This window comes from Monopterus albus, unplaced genomic scaffold (genome assembly GCF_001952655.1).
Source record: "Monopterus albus unplaced genomic scaffold, M_albus_1.0 scaffold2.1, whole genome shotgun sequence".
Classification (NCBI taxonomy): domain Eukaryota; kingdom Metazoa; phylum Chordata; class Actinopteri; order Synbranchiformes; family Synbranchidae; genus Monopterus; species Monopterus albus.
This window is the reverse complement of record NW_018127882.1, coordinates 8,241,241-8,257,753: the sequence shown is the minus strand read 5'-3', so window position 1 is coordinate 8,257,753 and position 16,513 is coordinate 8,241,241. Positions and strand designations below refer to the sequence as shown.

Here is a 16,513-nt window from a genome sequence, read left to right as displayed (position 1 = left end):
GCTATCTATTTGTTTCAGCCACTACAAAGGGGGTGGGGGTTAGGATGCAAAAGGAAATGTCAGGGATTAATGCATTCCCAGAAGCTAAACAACCTTGTTTTCTTCCATAGTAAACTTAATAACTCAAATGTGGTGACTGCACTGGGAATAAATTAAGCCTTATTGCAAAGTGGGTCCACTGTGTGTCAGTAAATGTCTCTACTGACCTTTTCACACAGAGAGATCACTGTTCCTGCCTGGATCACTGCTACTTGTTCCTCATTTCTGAGATTCTACAGATAATACAATAGGCAAAAAATGTTATCATAAATTACAAGAATACCCCAAGTTAAAAGAGGCAGGCACCAGCAGGTATTTTAATCTAATAGTGTGATTAAACCCACCCCATTATCCCCCAGGATATCCAGTTTCTTCATCAGCTCAGGAATGATTACATCCTGCACAGAGTTCAAAATCAGACATATTCACTGTGTGGAGAAAAGTCTTAAAGGAAAAGTCTGAGTTTTCAGAGCGTCTTTTCACCTTTACTCCCTCCTGGTGGCAGTAGATCTGCAAGGCGCTGCTGCTGTTCTCAGGGAATGCAGACATGTGGAGATTGAGGGCAGGAGATCTGCGCTCCCTTTCCTAAAGGGAGCAATCACCACATTAATACTCATATACGCATACTTGAAAGCATCATCCATTTAGCCGACCTAACAAGATTTCTACTAGTACAACACTGGTACTGAGCAGTGAAAGATAAAATGTGAATGACAGTGTACGCGAAGTGAGATGGGAGTAAATAAGGGATTTACTTACATGACAATGAAAACAAGGTCAGGATCGGCCAAAATGGGGGAGGTGGAAACCCAGAGGTTTAAATAGGAAAACCAATTTAAACCAAACCAACAGGGGAACACATGCTAAACATCTAAAGTGTCCACAGGCAGATAAACCTGCTAAATTAAGGGATGCAAAAACTATTAATATGATTGAATGATGAGTGACAATAATATTAATATTATAATTCTAATATAAACTATGCTCAAAGTTCATAATCTATAGAATTACAAAAATATAATCTATAACTTGCAAATGCATTATGTATGCATTTGGTGATTGTATATGTGCATGGCTCACTTCAACAGTAGAGAGAATATGACTTGAACAACAAAAATGTACACATTACTCTACACCATTGTTCTGTTCTTAGTTATCAGTTAACCCCAGGAGTTATATAAAAAACACAACAACGTAGGACATGCAAGGACAAATGAGAGACAAAATGAACAAACATGGGAATGGATGATGAACTTAAATACATTTTTATTCAATTAAAAATTATATTCATCTTAACATAAAATTCTTTTATTTGAAAACAATTCCAATTCAGTGGGGGGGGGGGGTATGCACACAGCTGCCATGCAAAACAAGGAAACACAGATGCACACAGGAGGAGGACTCAAGTGTGTGGAAGTGATCAGTATGTCTGTCTGGTGAGTCACTGAATGTAGGTCTTGCATCTGAAGCTGAGACTGTTGTTGTCACCTCCTGATGACAGTTTAATGTTGGTACAGTCTCTTACTTCCAGTTCCAGCACCCTGAACTCTAGCAGCTCATTCTGGTCCCGAGCATCCTGAACTTCAGCCTGCAGCCGCGACTCTGCCTGCTGCAACGCGCATATCTACGGACACACAAACATGTTTGACAAGCACAGTGGTTTGGCATGTTTTATTGTGAATAGTGAATAGTAATGAAAGTTTGTGCAAACTGTGTTCCTCTTTATGTTGTCTTTAATCAGTGCTCTTCAGAATTGGAACAAACATCCAGAAGATAAAAATTCTGATTATTATATATGGAATATAAGTTCTATATGACCGCTTGTGTACAGCTGTTGTAGATGTTGGCCTCTTTGGTTAAGTGAAAAATGTTTTGCTGCAAAACAAAAGATTTCACTACAAATGTTTATATTCCTCAAAGTTAGGAATTTAAAAAGTATTGCCTGGTATTGGCACTGAGAATATACAATACTGTGGTATTGTATCAGCAATAGCAGTGAACATTTTTAAACAATACCAAGCTCTAGTGTGCAGTACGTCTGCACAGACGTAACTATACAACATCATGATGCAATATCCATGCTGCCTATAAAGTGATGCATTAGGTGAGTATAGGCCAATGCAATCTACCTTCTCATGAAGTTCGTGGTTGGTCCTGAGCAAGAACTGCTTCTCCTCTACCCACTTTGAGTCCTGTCATAACAATCAAACACAACATCAGCAAGAACTGATGGTAGCAACAGGAGAGGAAGGAAAGGATCCCCGACAGCAGGGCCTAATTTACAAAGCTGCCAGAAACACAATCAGCCAACTCCAAAAACTCAGGTAACAAACACACGGTGACAGTTTACCATAGCTGCAGTAATACAAGTTTATTGATCCAAACAAACAAAGCCCACTCATGAGATAACAAAGGCTAAAAAGCTGCATTCACAGTCATCAACAGTTTAGTTACAGGAGGAACAGAAGGTGATCTAACAGCAGTGCAGCAATTCAAAATAACTGAGCTGGATCAAGTGACAGTGGAACATGCAGTACACATGCAGTAACACAAAGCAATAAATAATAACAAACAAGAAAATAAATCAAGAAACTAAGAGTAGTGATATTAACTGAATGATTGCAGTGTGGTGCAATTATTGTGCATTGTCAACAATTATTTTAATGCAGTCAGTTTAGAAAAAAATAGCTGAGGCTTTTTACACATGCACTGGTTTGTCTTAGTTTTCAACCAATGGTAATAAACCTATAATCAGCCTAGTCTGTGATTGGGTGCTCAATCCTTAGGTCAATAATAAAAAGTATAAATATGTTTATCATTATTATTATTAATACAGCCCTATTTCTAAGTCTGTTAAAGATGTGGTTCTTAAACAGTGCCATATCTTGACATTTGATCCCAGTACTTTGAAATCCTTTGAGTTATTTCCCAGGTTTTGCCACAAGAGGGCGTCTAGTGTAAGAGACCCATCCATCCATTCACCCAGAAAGGGGGGGGGGCATCCCAGCTGACACTGGGCAAGAGTCGAAGGTCTATCACCGGGCTGACAGAGACAAAGAACCACTCACACTCACTCCTACAGGCAATTTAGAGTCACCAATCAACCTAAGCTACATGTCTGTGGGAGGAAGCCAAAGTACCTGGAGAGAACCCACGCAGGCACAGGGAGAACATTATTATAAAAGACTATTTGGGTAAATCAGATATGCCAAGGTCTAAACATTTTTTAGTGGCAACCTTCCATGTCATAATCGTGTACAGGGCAACTTTGTGATTAGCAGTAATACCTTTATTCATCCTTCAACTAACAGGTTTAGTCCTGTTAAAGACAAGATCACATGTAACATTCCTTTTGTTATTTACTGAAATGCTTATGTGATCTTCTTTATGTCATTAACATAAAAATGTAATATAAAAAACTTTTGTGAATGTAAATATTCCATTTGAAGTCATAGCGAGTAGTCTCCTGTTGCCTTTAGTCATACAGTTAGCGACTTGCATTTTATAGGTGGGGAAGTGACCAAGAAAAGAAGTTATTACAAAGAGAGTGTTTTTGGATTCATCATCTGGTTTGTTCCTTTTTATGCGATTTCTGTGATTTGCAGTCCCTCGGTCAATTTGCTTTTGGTGGACTCTTTATTGATATAGATGTCATGATTTTTTAAGCCCTATTATTGGCCACATTGCAGCACTTGATTATTCCATAGTTCACCTGTGCTTGAGTGTAGCACTGCTGCCAAGTTGCACACTGAGGAAAGGTGACTGCCCGAAAAATCTGTGCAATTTATGTAAAACATTTTTACAGGACTGTTGGCCTACCTTTCTGATGAGCAGTCACCGGCCACATCAACCTGCCCAGTGTTTGATTGTTTGTTGTGTCTCTCCTCTATCCACTCACTCCAACTGGTCGAGGCAGAAGGCCGCCCACCAAGAGCAGAGGTCTGTCGGAGGTTTCTTCCATTAAAGGGAGTTTTTCCTCCCCGCTGTCACCAAGTGCTTGCTCAAGGGGGATTTGTTGGGTTTTATTAGTTGATAATAATAAGGTCTAGACCTTACTTTGTAAAGTGAACTGAGATGACTTTTGTTATGATTTGGTGCTATACAAATTAAATTTGATTTGGTTATTAGTTACAGACCAAAATTTTCATGACGTACGAACCTATTAAATAAAACCAAGTCAACCTAACCTGAGTATTTCTGTATGCAGAAAATGGTGAGACATTATTGGATTAAGACTTTTTATATGAATGTATTCATATCTCAAAGTGATTTAAGCCTCCTCTCCATGGCTGCCAGCACAGAAACACCCAATAAGAAAGCAACATCAAGAAGAACACAGGGAGAGGCAGAGCATGCAGGCACTGGGATGTGATATCACACATGCAGGAAGTGACATCACAGGATTCTGTGGCAGACCTGGTCAGCATAGCGACAGCCCAGGAGCAGAGCAGCCAAACACACATGCAAGAGGGCCAGTGAGAGCAGGACCAGAGAGCTCCCGTCTCCATCCATTATCTTTGTTACCTGCCCCCTCTCAGCCAGGGCCTTCTCCAGGTCCATGATCTTTGCTTGGCAAGTGCTGAGCTCTGATTGCAGCTGTTCACGTGTCTGTAGGGAGGGAGATCAACCATCAGGGACCAGTGTGTAATTTGGCCAGACAACAGAGGAAGAGTCTGAAAACTTTACAGGGTACTGCAACAAAATGTAACCACTAAAAGATTTGGAAGTTGTCTTCATTCCTTAGTTACAGGTAAGCATGCTTTGTTGAGAACCGCTTAATTAATGGTATAAGACACAGAGAGACAAAAAGTCATAGTACAAACCCTGGCCTCCCTCTCGGCATCCAGAGAGCCTCCCGTCTGCTCTTGCAGGAGGGCGTAGGCCCGCTGAAGAGCCTGATACTCTCTAGTGAGCTGACGAAAACGAAGCTCTGACTCCTCACGGGAAACACTCTGTAGTACGGACAGGGTCAACATAACACACAAAGCTTTATCTCATCTGTAATCCCATCTCATATTCTGGAAATTAACTCTAATACTTTGCTTGTTTCTCTTCTGTCCATTATCCCAATATTTATGGAGTGCATCTTTCAGCTGCTGGAGCAATATATGCTTTAAATAACTTCTTTCAGTACAGACAAATGATATTCTTACCTCTTCCAAATCTTCCTCTGGCGTTGCAGGCGTGCGGTCAGTGAGGTCAGTGTTATAGGAGGTGAGAGAGGAGGTCTCAGAGTCCACCGACTCCTCATCAAATCCAAAAAACGTCTCCACAACATGCCTCTGAAGAGAGGAATATAGAAGGGGAAAAATGGACAATTATTATTAAATCAAACCCAAATCCAAGCCAGTCTGCATGTTTGGAAAATGAACACTTAACAAACCTCAATTTTTAATACAATAACATCCCTAAATCCAACATGTCTGGATGCTTTTCAAAACACAAAAAAAACCAACTCTTTTTTGCTTTTAACCTTTCCAAACCCCATTATGTTCTTACCCTCATGTTTATAAGTCATCTCCTGGCAACCAGAGAAGTAGAGGCAGACCAGGGTGCATAGGCAAATGAAGGAAGACAAGTAAAGAATAAGAAGGAAGAATTCTGCCATATTGCAACTATGCCAAAAAACACATTAAACTAAAGAATCTCCAGAAAAATATCTGTCTTTCTAGATATATCTTGGACTTTAATAATATCCAAAAAGCACAACTGCTTTCATTCGCACTCCCACACTAAATGGAAAAACAGAGGAGAGCCTCTTATTACAACCAAATTACTCCTACAGAAAAAGCAAAAGACCGGCTTCCGAGTACTGTCTTCTAGCTCATGTAATCTGTTTCCATTCAATTCCCCAAAATTTTCCAGGTGCAAGTCCATAAGCCAAGCTGCTATACCCAACCCTGTATCCACCTTGCCAAGGTGTCATCTGGTTCCAGCAGGAGAGGTGGGAGAATATTACATGTCATGCATCCACAAACTCCTCCTCCTGGTAACATTATGTCCCGTAAACATGCACATTAAAATGAACACACACACATGGATCACAGCATTTTTTTTTGTCAAACACAATCATCTTACCCAGTTTGTTTGATATTGTTACCCTGTCCTCTCTTCATTCACACAAAAAGACATGAAAAGCTGCACAAAATGAATGCCACAGTTTCTCTGATACATGTATTCATGGTCCTACAATAGCGCTAAAATGCACAGAAAATACAACAGCATAAATCAACAACAGAGAAAATGCATAATTTTTCACAAGATGTGGGTTCATGCAGGAGGCGCGTGTGTGCTCAGCATGATGCTCCCAGCTGTGTACTGTCATTATGGTCTCCTGAGCCCAATTAAAGACAGACACGCACACACAGAAACAAGCACACACACAAGTGAAAACAGTAGTTAAGGATCAGTCAACCACAGATAGGACAGTTGCTTAGTTACAAACCACTGGATTAACACAGTTTTTAAAACACTTATGGAAACTTACTTTGGAAAGTTTGAGTGGTTTCCTCCTGTTCTTTTTGTTCAGCACTAATCGGTCACGTTCCTAAAGACAAACACACAGTAATTCAGCATCTCAAACTCTGTCAAGACATGACTTTGTGAGCTATTTTATGCTGTAGTGACCAGTTTTTTCCCTTTTTACAAAATTCAAGGTCAAATGAGAACATGAAGACATGAAAACCAAACTGTACTGATAACCGAGATGAAACAGTAATAGTGAAATGGAAACTATGTAATCATAGGAATAAAGCATGTGGGTTTAAGCTCTACATAATGGTGAAACTAGCAGCTTGGGATAAGTCAGGCTGTGGTTTGGAAGGCCTGGATATAAGCGTATGAGAGGGTAAAAACGGGTGAAGATGAATAAACACAAGACATTCTCTGGTGAATTACAGCATGTGTAGAAACTTTCCTAAGTCAATGAAACATTACACCATACACAACCGCTGTCCCTTCTGCAAATATGCAACTTATTCCACTAAGAGTGAAGTTAAAAGGAGAGCTACTATAGAATGGCAAAGTGTCAGACAAGACTAATTCATATTTTCTGACAGCACATATTGTATCATAGGGGTGTATGATATCTACGATAATATCTTTAATTGTTGTTTTAGCGCTGTACCAGCTGTCATTACAGAGTGTGTCACTTTACAAAAAAAACAATCAAAAACACACCTTGGAGTCCACACATTCACTGTGTCGTGTAGCCTCATGGGATAGACTACTGCAAGTGTGCACAGTCTGTGTGTGGTCGCTGCACCACAAGTTAAGCTAGTGTAGCGGCCTAAACATCCATCAGTGAAGTTAAAATGAGTGAGCAGACGGTGCCAGAAGACAAAATACAGACACCAAAGGTCTTGCAATCTATGTCATTAATTTAATTGGTAAACATGGATCACCCTCACTCGCATGGAGGTATTTTGGCTTTGAAAGAGAGATGTGTGCTCAAAAGAAGACAATCTGCAAACTATGTTGGAAAGACAACTCGACAGCTTGTTTCGCCATCTGGGAACTAACCACCTCACAGAATAGGAAAAGTGTCAGGAGGCAGCTGTCCACGACAGGACTAAACCAGCAAGGGTACCAGCACAAAAACACACTCAGCAAACTTTAGCAGAATCATTCAGCATAAAGTGACATCAACGTTTTTGTACCGTTTCATGTGAATGAGTCAGTTTTACACAAATCAGTAGCCTATATGAAATACAGCATTTTGTTTCCATTAATATCATTAGTAAACAACAATTATTATGCTATTAACAAGAGAAGCCTAGCACAGTATAAAACCTTTCTGAAGGATATGTAGGAAGAAATTCTTAGCAAAATGATATAGTGCTATGTTATGTATTTGCAAAACTGTTCAAATAATTGTTTAATGTGTTTGACCTTTGGAAAAACTTGACCTGTGCACATGAACGGCTTTTGAGAGGGTGCAGAGTGAGACTCACATCAACAGGAAGTGTGCGCAGGCAGAACGAGATGACAGGGCTGTCTGCAGCCAGAGATGTGAGTAAAAGGTCTTATTGTTGACATTTACTAATAATATATGAAATGCTTGGCCTTCTATAATCAATATTGTAATCTGCATTAGCAAATATATTTACAGGATTATTTTAGTATCATATGCATTATAATAGTATCATATGCCTTATAATCTACTTTTGTGTTAACCATTTTATTTGTCTTAAAGAGTGTAAGAGACTTGCAGCTGCCAATAGCAGTACCTGAAAAGCAATCTCCAGGAAACCACAACAGGAACCAGGGCTTAGCAACGCTCATAGTGACAGGTGTAGACGGGAAGTGAGTGAAGTGAGGGCCTTCTCTAAAACTGTCTGAGCTTAGGGCATTCAAAGGTCAGGATGTGTGCTTAGAATCTTACAGATGGAAAACTGCCTGGTGACAAGATCATCAAATGAGGGGTCAGAACGAGGTCAACCAACCAACCAAGGAGCGAGGATGAAGGACAACGCGGAGGACGTCAGATCTACCATCATTTGCATATTTGAAAAACTGTATAATTGGACTGGGTTCAGGAGTCTAGGCGTTCCCCTGCTCTGAAGGCAGTTGGAACGGTTTTGCTGTTGTTTGGTAGGGATTCAGAGAGACGGAACCCAGAGCTCTGTAAATTGCTTTCCTTGAATATTTTTCTGAAATATTGATTGTAATAAATATCTTAAAAGACAGATTTGTCTTTGACCATTCTTCATCAAGAACACGCAGGACTGGTTTCAGTCCAACAGATACAAGATATCATCTGCTCATCATTAAAGAAAATCCCCAAAAATATCCACATATAATTCTTTTCAATATTGCAGACCCCTATTATACTGCCCATTCCTGTGTGAGGTAACAGTGGTTCTATAAGAAAATCTCTAGAGGACACTATGGGAAAGTTAATTTAAGCATTAAAAAATATGATTGTTTATTTCTTCACAAAATATAACAGGCATCTGACCACGGTGGTTTGAGCAACATCCTAACCTGCATGAGCTCGTCAATAATTCCACGTTGCTCAGAAATCTGCAGCTTAAGGAACTCCACTTCTTGCTCTTCGTGGGCGTGGCTCAAGTCTGTCAGGGAGCTTGGCCGCTTCAGCTGTGGCTGAATAGCTTGTTGCTGTGAAGGTGGCCGGGAGGTGGAGGCTTTTTCCTTCTGTGGGAGAGAGACATCAGAGGCCAAATTGTGGTTGTAGAGTAAATTATTTCATGCTTTTCCTAAAATGACCAGTAGAGGTCCTGCATCCTTTGAGAGGAAAGTCTCAGGTCGCACCAAAGTACAGTAACCCTGTCCCACTTCCTCTACAAATTCAAACTAAAATATTTTCTACTAGTATTTGAACTTTGACCTTATCTTTAACCAGAAAGAAAAAGGAGACAACAGGGAGCAGAGATATAACACTCGGCAGCTGCCCCTCACCATCTCAGCATTCTCTCGGCTCAGGTTCTTCAGTTTTTCCTCCATGCGTTGCAGTGTTTTCAGGAGGTCATCATTCTTCTTGGACAACCGCTTGTTCTTCTCAAATATAGGCTTCATCTGGCTCTCTGCCTCTCGCACTCGCTTCAACTGAGCAGAGGAAGGAAACGAAGGGGACACACTAAGATTAAGTCTTACCTCCAGCAACACAGAAATTTCAGTTTGAGCAGGAAAGGCAAGATCAAAGCTGAAGGAAATGTTTTAATGCACGTTTCACAGGCATGTAGGTTTCTTAATGTGTGTACATTTGTCTGCAATACGCGAGTGTATATTCGCATGCCTATAATCATTGCATATGTACTTCAGGACGTGTGTTCCTCACTAGTTCATTCCTCTCGTCAGCCAGCAATGCATTTCTGTCCTCCAGTTTCCTGATGACCGAGTGGAGCTCGGCAATCTTCAGCTGAAACCTCCTCATGTCACGCTCATCCATCTCCTGTTGAGCAGAAGGCAGAGGAAAGGAGGAGGAAGACAAAAACTAAAAAGGGAGCACATGCAGGCAAGGCAGGTAATGGAGGTGGAAAGAGGAGGTGATGGGATGAAGGATGGGATGCCATTTTACAGTGCAACTGTGAACTCGTTTGTACAGGATACACATGATTTAGCATGAAAGTATGGGCTGTATGTTCATACATGACTGTTGCCATTTTACAGTGCATTTGTACAGGATACACATGATTTAGCACGAATGTATGGGCTGTATGTTCATACATGACTGAATGTACAGATATACAGCACTGTTCTATACATCCAGTATGACTGATGTCTTCCCTCATCACTACGAAAAATAAATTATGCACTCAAAGACTAAAAGGTATCCCCGACTTTGCTACAACTAACATGATGGCGTGGGTCGACCTGGCAGAAGTTAGGTGACTACAGGTAAATTTCACAGTTTCAAAGTTTTAGAGTCAAATAAAAGTTTTATTCTGGGATTCAGAAACTACATGTTCTTTCTGTGATACCTAAAATCTGAGTACTGGCAGTTATTGCCTAGAACCAGCCTTTAATTTCAGTGTTAAGGCTTTGTCTGCTTTCAAAAAATCACAGGAAGAAAAACACGATGTCTTGGATTTATTTACTGCATCAAAATAATCACATTTATTCACCAATTAAAAATGCAATAGAAAATACAATGTTTTCAGTTCAGTCTTGTACAAATGCATTCATCCACACGTAGAGATGTGTGTGTATATACTGTATCTGGTTTGTGTCTGTATATACCTGGTTGCTGAGCAGGTCTGGGTTGTCCCCCAGGCCAGGCGCAACCTCTCTCTTTGGGCTGCCGTGGTTGTGTCTTTCAGCTTCTCTCACTTGGCCCAGCTGCTCATCCAGGGCATCCTTTTGGAGCTGAAGCTTCTGGGCGTAGCCAGCCTGGACCCCTAGGTCTCTCTCCAGGGCACACACCACCCGGTCCTTCGCCTTTAACTCATCCATCTATAAGAGGGATAGATAGGAAGGAACAAGTTATCCAGGGAACAAAAGGAACACTCAGGCCTTGGCCTGCTGTTCCTGACATACCGGTGATTGTTGCTTGTATGCGAGTCTGTGTATGACTGGGTAGATTGTAAAACCATAAAAATGAATCGCCCTGATGGGATAAATAAAGTTGTCTGAACTGAACTGCACTGATATTTCTGAAATATTGCAGCAGAAAACTCATAAAAACTTAATGAAATTCAGCAGAAATTGAGCTTTATTCATTTATTTCACAGGTTTAAACACTAATGTGCAAGTATCTGGTGTAAATTAATTTAGCTTTTCTTCTGTTGATTTATGCTTGGTGTAATAGTTTTTAACCTTAGACATCACACTGCCTACACCAGTGGATTCACCCAACTTCTACTCCCCTTGCTATTTTTAATCCCTAGTACTTCCTGCAGCCACACCTTACTCTTTTGCCACTATACTGACAAATAGTACTGTTTCTTTGCTCAAACATTCCTTTACAAACAACAATGGATGTTACTGTAGCCCTGCTGTATATATTAGCAGGTATACAGAATTATTTTTGTAGATAAGCACCACATGGTGCATTATGCAAAGGTACAGCAGTAATTAGCCTCCAATCTTTATGCAGTAACAAGATAAACTCTGAGCTGGAACTGAATTTTAAAGCACAAAGCTGGATGTCAATGAACAGATGTGAGGAACACTGGTGATATTCAAATGTGGTCAACACGGACAAGGACTATAAAAAAATAACCACCGCTGAGTCTGCCAAGCTAACCTATCACTGAGGAGTAATAAATATGATTTATAGGGCAGTGTAAGCTCCCTCTTTTCACTGCATATATTACAGTTTTGCATATTTTGTAATTTAATTAAGGTCAGTTCAATGTGATGGACATAACAGGAAAAGTTTTACTCTCCAAAAGAGGCACACAGAGAAGGGATCATATACATTTACATATACAAAGGTCCTGATAACCTTCTTAGCAAGGTGGTCCTACACAGACAAAGCATTTTCTGACAAAGTTAAAAGCGTTGCTTATTTTGATTGATGGATTCTGCCTGTGTGTTTTTCAGCCATTAGGATTTAACACCTTTTAATCTAAATGGTCCTGATCAGGCAGATTAGCTCAGTTGTTCAGCAACATTTAATAAATAACTTGAGGTGTGACTGTTGCTTGACATTTAAAGGTACTGAAGATTATTAGACAGTCTGGGCAGGTTGACGCTATAAATATAAAAATGTTAACTCCTGTACCAAGGAAAATAAAAATTTAATTGTTTAAATTAATTCAAATACATTTTTTATTAAAATATAAATGTGATTATCTGTTTTGTAACATGCAGAACACTTGTGTCACCAGCAAGCACACCATCAACACTACCTTTAGGCAATATTCAAATTTATTGGGGACTTATGTAGTGTCTGTAGAGCAGGTTTCCCAGCAGTGCGTGGTCTCACCAGTCGGCGGATGTCTTTCTCACAGTCCCGTTTAATACGATGCACCTCATCCTGGTGCTGTTGGTAGGCTGTGCTGAGATCTGCTGCTTTGGCTTTATCTGCTTGCAGTGCATTGGCCAGCGCCTCCTCAGCCTGCTTCCTGGCTGTCTTCTGTTCCTGGATCTAAAAACCACATACACACACGATAACACTAATACACACAAGACTAAACGACAAAGACAGCAACAGTTGTGTGTTTATATAACACATATATCCTCCACCCTTATTTATCCTCTCCCATTAAGCAGTTGTAATGACAGATACCCTGTTTATCTGGAAAGGCTGCACTGAAACAATAGCTGGCAACAGGCTTTTCCACCCTGCTTCCTGTTTTTTAGCAGTAAATTTTCAAAGGTTTACATAGTCCGACACTAACACTCATCACAGACAAACACACAGTACATACTGTAACCATGTGCAATCACATAATGGCTTCAGAATGCCAACTTTCTAAAAAAGCAGTGTTTATCAAAAACCAACATACAGTGATCTCAGAAAATGAGAGTTTACTGCCTAGATACAAAGAAACACCAACACTACAACTGATAGTAGATGCCAGTGTAGAGATGCTTTACAGAGGTGATGAGGTGTGTCTGGTGATACTGCTGCACAGAGTTTTAAGGCAAATTAGGTTGAGCTCAACTTTGTAGAAAGCAGAGCATTTAAAAGAAACATTTGATTTAACACGGTATCTTGGGTGATGTCACAATAAGGCATAACTGTCACATACTGTACATGTTACAACCTACCTCCTGCTGTAGCTTTAGCCTCTCCCCATCAAATGCCCTCCTGGCCTCCTCCCGTGCCTCTCCAAAAAGAGCATTTTTGAGCTTGTCAGCTGCTCCATCTCTCAGTGCGTTTACAAGCCCCTGCAGCCTCTGCACCTCAGCATCACGGATCTTGATGGCCCGAGCCAGCTCAGCTTCATGCTGTCGAGCCAGGGCCTCACGGACAGCTGCTATCTCACGTAGCTTTTCTTCATGGAGTTTGGCACGCAGGTCAGTACGTGCCACAGCATGTTTGTGCTGCTCAAGTTCCCGAGCCTGCCGCTGCTCCTGGAGTCGCTCACGAAGCTTACAAATCTGGGAGTGCGACACATTTTGCCATTGGAGTTGAATAAGAACACAATCATAATCATACAGATCACATGCTCCCAGTGTGTTCATCCATTTGCCCAGACTGTGTGCAGCCCAATGATAACTTCATTTGCAAGTTTTTTATTTTGCAAAACTGAGACACAGCTAAGCGCTGATTTATTCCCTGACAGAGAGCAGAATAAACTAACAGTTATGCTGCTCCACTGCTTCCACTGACCTTACTTAAGCCAGCAGTGAGCTGGGAATGGCTGAAGAAAAACAACATGAAGACTTTGGAGTGGCCTAGTCAAAGTCCTGACCTGAATCCAATTGAGATGCTGTGGCATGACCTTAAAAAGGCAGTTCATGCCCGAAAACCTTCCAATGTGGCTGACTTACAACAATTCTGCCAAGATGAGTGGGCCAAAATTCCTCCACAGCGCTGTGGAAGACTCATGGCAAGTTATCGAAAACGCTTGATTGCAGTTGTTGCTGCTAAGGGTGGCCCAACCAGTTATTAGGTTTAGGGGGCAAACACTTGTTCACACAGGGCTTTGTAGTTTTGGATTTTGTTTTCCCTTAATAATAAAAACCTTCATTTAAAAACTGCATGATGTGTTTACTTGTGTTATCGTTGACTAATATTTAAATTTGTTTGATGATCTGAAACATTACAGTGTGACAAACATGCAAAAAGATAAGAAATCAGTAAGGGGGCAAATACTTTTTCACACCACTGTATCTCCCCATGTATTTACAGCTGATCATGACAATATAACAGAGCAGAGAAAAGGGTGAATCCTATTTCATGTATCTGTATATTTATCCCACCCTAACTGTTAATATTATACTTTATGTACTGCTGTTGACATTCTTACATCCATTGGTCCACATCTCATCTTACAGATACTTTTTATACAAACTGCAGTCTTTTTAACTTTGTGACTGTAAGCCTGTGTATAACAATTTCTAAATTAATCTGTAAAATTGGGCACCACCTTCTGCATTTCCTTCTATTGTGATCATCTAAAGGGCGTCAGTGTCATCAGTTTTCTGTACAAGGCCTCCATCTCTTCTTCCCACCCCCTACTCACCTTGCTACGCTCCTGCTGCAGTTCGATCTGGGCATCCATGAGTTTGCCCCTCAGCTCCTCAGTGGTGGCCTGCACCGAGTCAGCCATCACCTCCGATTTCTCCGGCTTCCTTCCCTTCCTAAGGGATGGCGCCGTAGGCGGTGTGGTTGATGACATAGCACTCTGGCCGCCCAATCAGAACGGACACAGAGTGCCAGGTGTGGCAAAAGAGAGTCAATCACTGCTCCTCCTCCCTGCAGGGCCCTGCATCATCATCATCAGGTTGTTGCAAAGCCTAGATCATTGTTAGAGGATGCTGAATGTTTCTACTATAGAGACGCAGACAATCAGAGATAGAAAACACAGAAAAAGGGTGAGTTAGTGTTTAAAAACCAGGTTACACAAAAACTCTGGGCACAGACACATAATACACCACAGCCTGGAGATAAACAGGCTTTTTGTACTCAAGAGCAACACACACTCAAAGCACTGCATCTTGTCATGTGACATGCGTCACATCACACCTATAACACACACCGAGAGTGGTGTGAGTTCAGTGCAAGGCTACCAAAATAGGTGAGTATTTAAGCATCAAGTAAACAGCAGTGAACTGACACACGTCACCCTGTCACGATGCTGTTGTTCTATTTGCCTGGTTTTGACATGCGTCAGTTTGCCGCCAGTGTGTGGGCTTGCATTAAAAATAATGGGTGCATGTGTTTTAACATGCACCACACACAATCAGTGTGCGCTGCCCTTATCAGTTACTGTCTTCTCTCTAATAGATACGCATGGGCCATTTATCGCCATCTGATTTCTGTACCTGTGCTTAGATGCTGCACAGCACGTGATAATGTTCCTGGCCTATAAAATCTCAATGGAAGCCTCTCTTTTTTCTGCAGACTGATAAGTTCATCCTTGAGTGTGATGAGTCCTTCTTTCAGGAGACCCCACAGTCTGTTCTTGTCCTGCAAATATAAAGAAAAAAAAACTGTGTTACTGTAGTCCAACTAACCACGAGCACTCTTATCTTTTAAATGCTAATTCCCTGAAAACTGACAGCCTGCATTAATGAACTTTCCATGAAAGATTTGACTTAAATCATGGCTTCATTCACGTTCGTCATCTATCAGTTTTACCTGTTTCCTTCTGTTTTGTCTTCACAATTTCTCATCATGAATTAAATGTCTGTTTCAAAATGATTTTGTCTTGGCTCATAGAACCAAGTGACTATAAACTGCAGCCACCTCACTTGCTTCCACTGCCATGCCACAGAACCACATGAAGCAAGGAAAATACAATTAATAATTAGTTTAACCCTTAATTCTCCTCCTTTTTACCAAAAGAAAGCAAGCTGCAGTTGTGTTAGCAGGTGTGTTTTTGACACATTTTATTACAAATGTGTCACAATGAGACACTTTCACTGAGCTGAAAGTCGACTCGTCTAACCTTTTCCTGGAATGAATAAAGTAACCTTCCAGTCCTTCTGCTGACTGTTAAATAAATAATGCAACGATGAAGCATTAAGACCACAGGCGCCTCCATCTTTTTCTACACACATTACCAAACACTCATACAACAGACACAGATGGCAGCAACAGTTACCAAGGCAACTCTATTCCAAAAACTCTATTCCTCCCACAGCAAAGGACGATGGGAAGGAGAAGTCTCATGGTGGATTTGAAACAAGCAGTGGCATGGTGCACACACAAAAACTCACTGCAACTGCATGGTACTGTATAAAGGCTGCACATAAAAAAAAACACACACACACACACACACACACATTATTTTCTTATCTGGTCCAATCTCTGAGCCAAGGTTGACAGAGACAGAATTGCCTTGATGCTGGAGGGGAAGCTTTCTTCCACAGGATCAAGGATTAAGCCTATAAG

At 40.9% G+C, this 16,513-nt stretch overlaps 1 protein-coding gene across 6 annotated transcripts in view; it reads right to left on the bottom strand.

Moving 5' to 3' along the window:
* Window positions 1-16,513, bottom strand: part of jakmip1 (janus kinase and microtubule interacting protein 1) — a 25,210-nt gene that overhangs the window by 3,307 nt on the left and 5,390 nt on the right. For 3 of the 6 annotated variants that reach the window (XM_020596088.1, XM_020596111.1, XM_020596125.1), the window contains exons 2-18: window positions 15,442-15,586; window positions 14,640-14,947; window positions 13,219-13,551; window positions 12,431-12,592; window positions 10,741-10,953; window positions 9,818-9,952; window positions 9,460-9,606; window positions 9,025-9,195; window positions 6,527-6,586; window positions 5,193-5,321; window positions 4,863-4,991; window positions 4,564-4,647; window positions 2,169-2,231; window positions 1,565-1,663; window positions 523-624; window positions 384-437; window positions 207-272 (exon numbers count right to left, since the gene is read on the bottom strand). In XM_020596088.1, the coding sequence (XP_020451744.1) occupies window positions 207-272; window positions 384-437; window positions 523-624; window positions 1,565-1,663; window positions 2,169-2,231; window positions 4,564-4,647; window positions 4,863-4,991; window positions 5,193-5,321; window positions 6,527-6,586; window positions 9,025-9,195; window positions 9,460-9,606; window positions 9,818-9,952; window positions 10,741-10,953; window positions 12,431-12,592; window positions 13,219-13,551; window positions 14,640-14,795 (2,103 nt within the window). In that variant the 5' untranslated portion in view covers window positions 14,796-14,947; window positions 15,442-15,586. Of the gene's footprint in view, window positions 1-206; window positions 273-383; window positions 438-522; window positions 625-1,564; window positions 1,664-2,168; window positions 2,232-4,563; window positions 4,648-4,862; window positions 4,992-5,192; window positions 5,322-6,526; window positions 6,587-9,024; window positions 9,196-9,459; window positions 9,607-9,817; window positions 9,953-10,740; window positions 10,954-12,430; window positions 12,593-13,218; window positions 13,552-14,639; window positions 14,948-15,441; window positions 15,587-16,404; window positions 16,507-16,513 lie in introns of all 6 variants that reach the window. The other 3 variants (XM_020596102.1, XM_020596120.1, XM_020596096.1) reach the window with 2 other exon arrangements.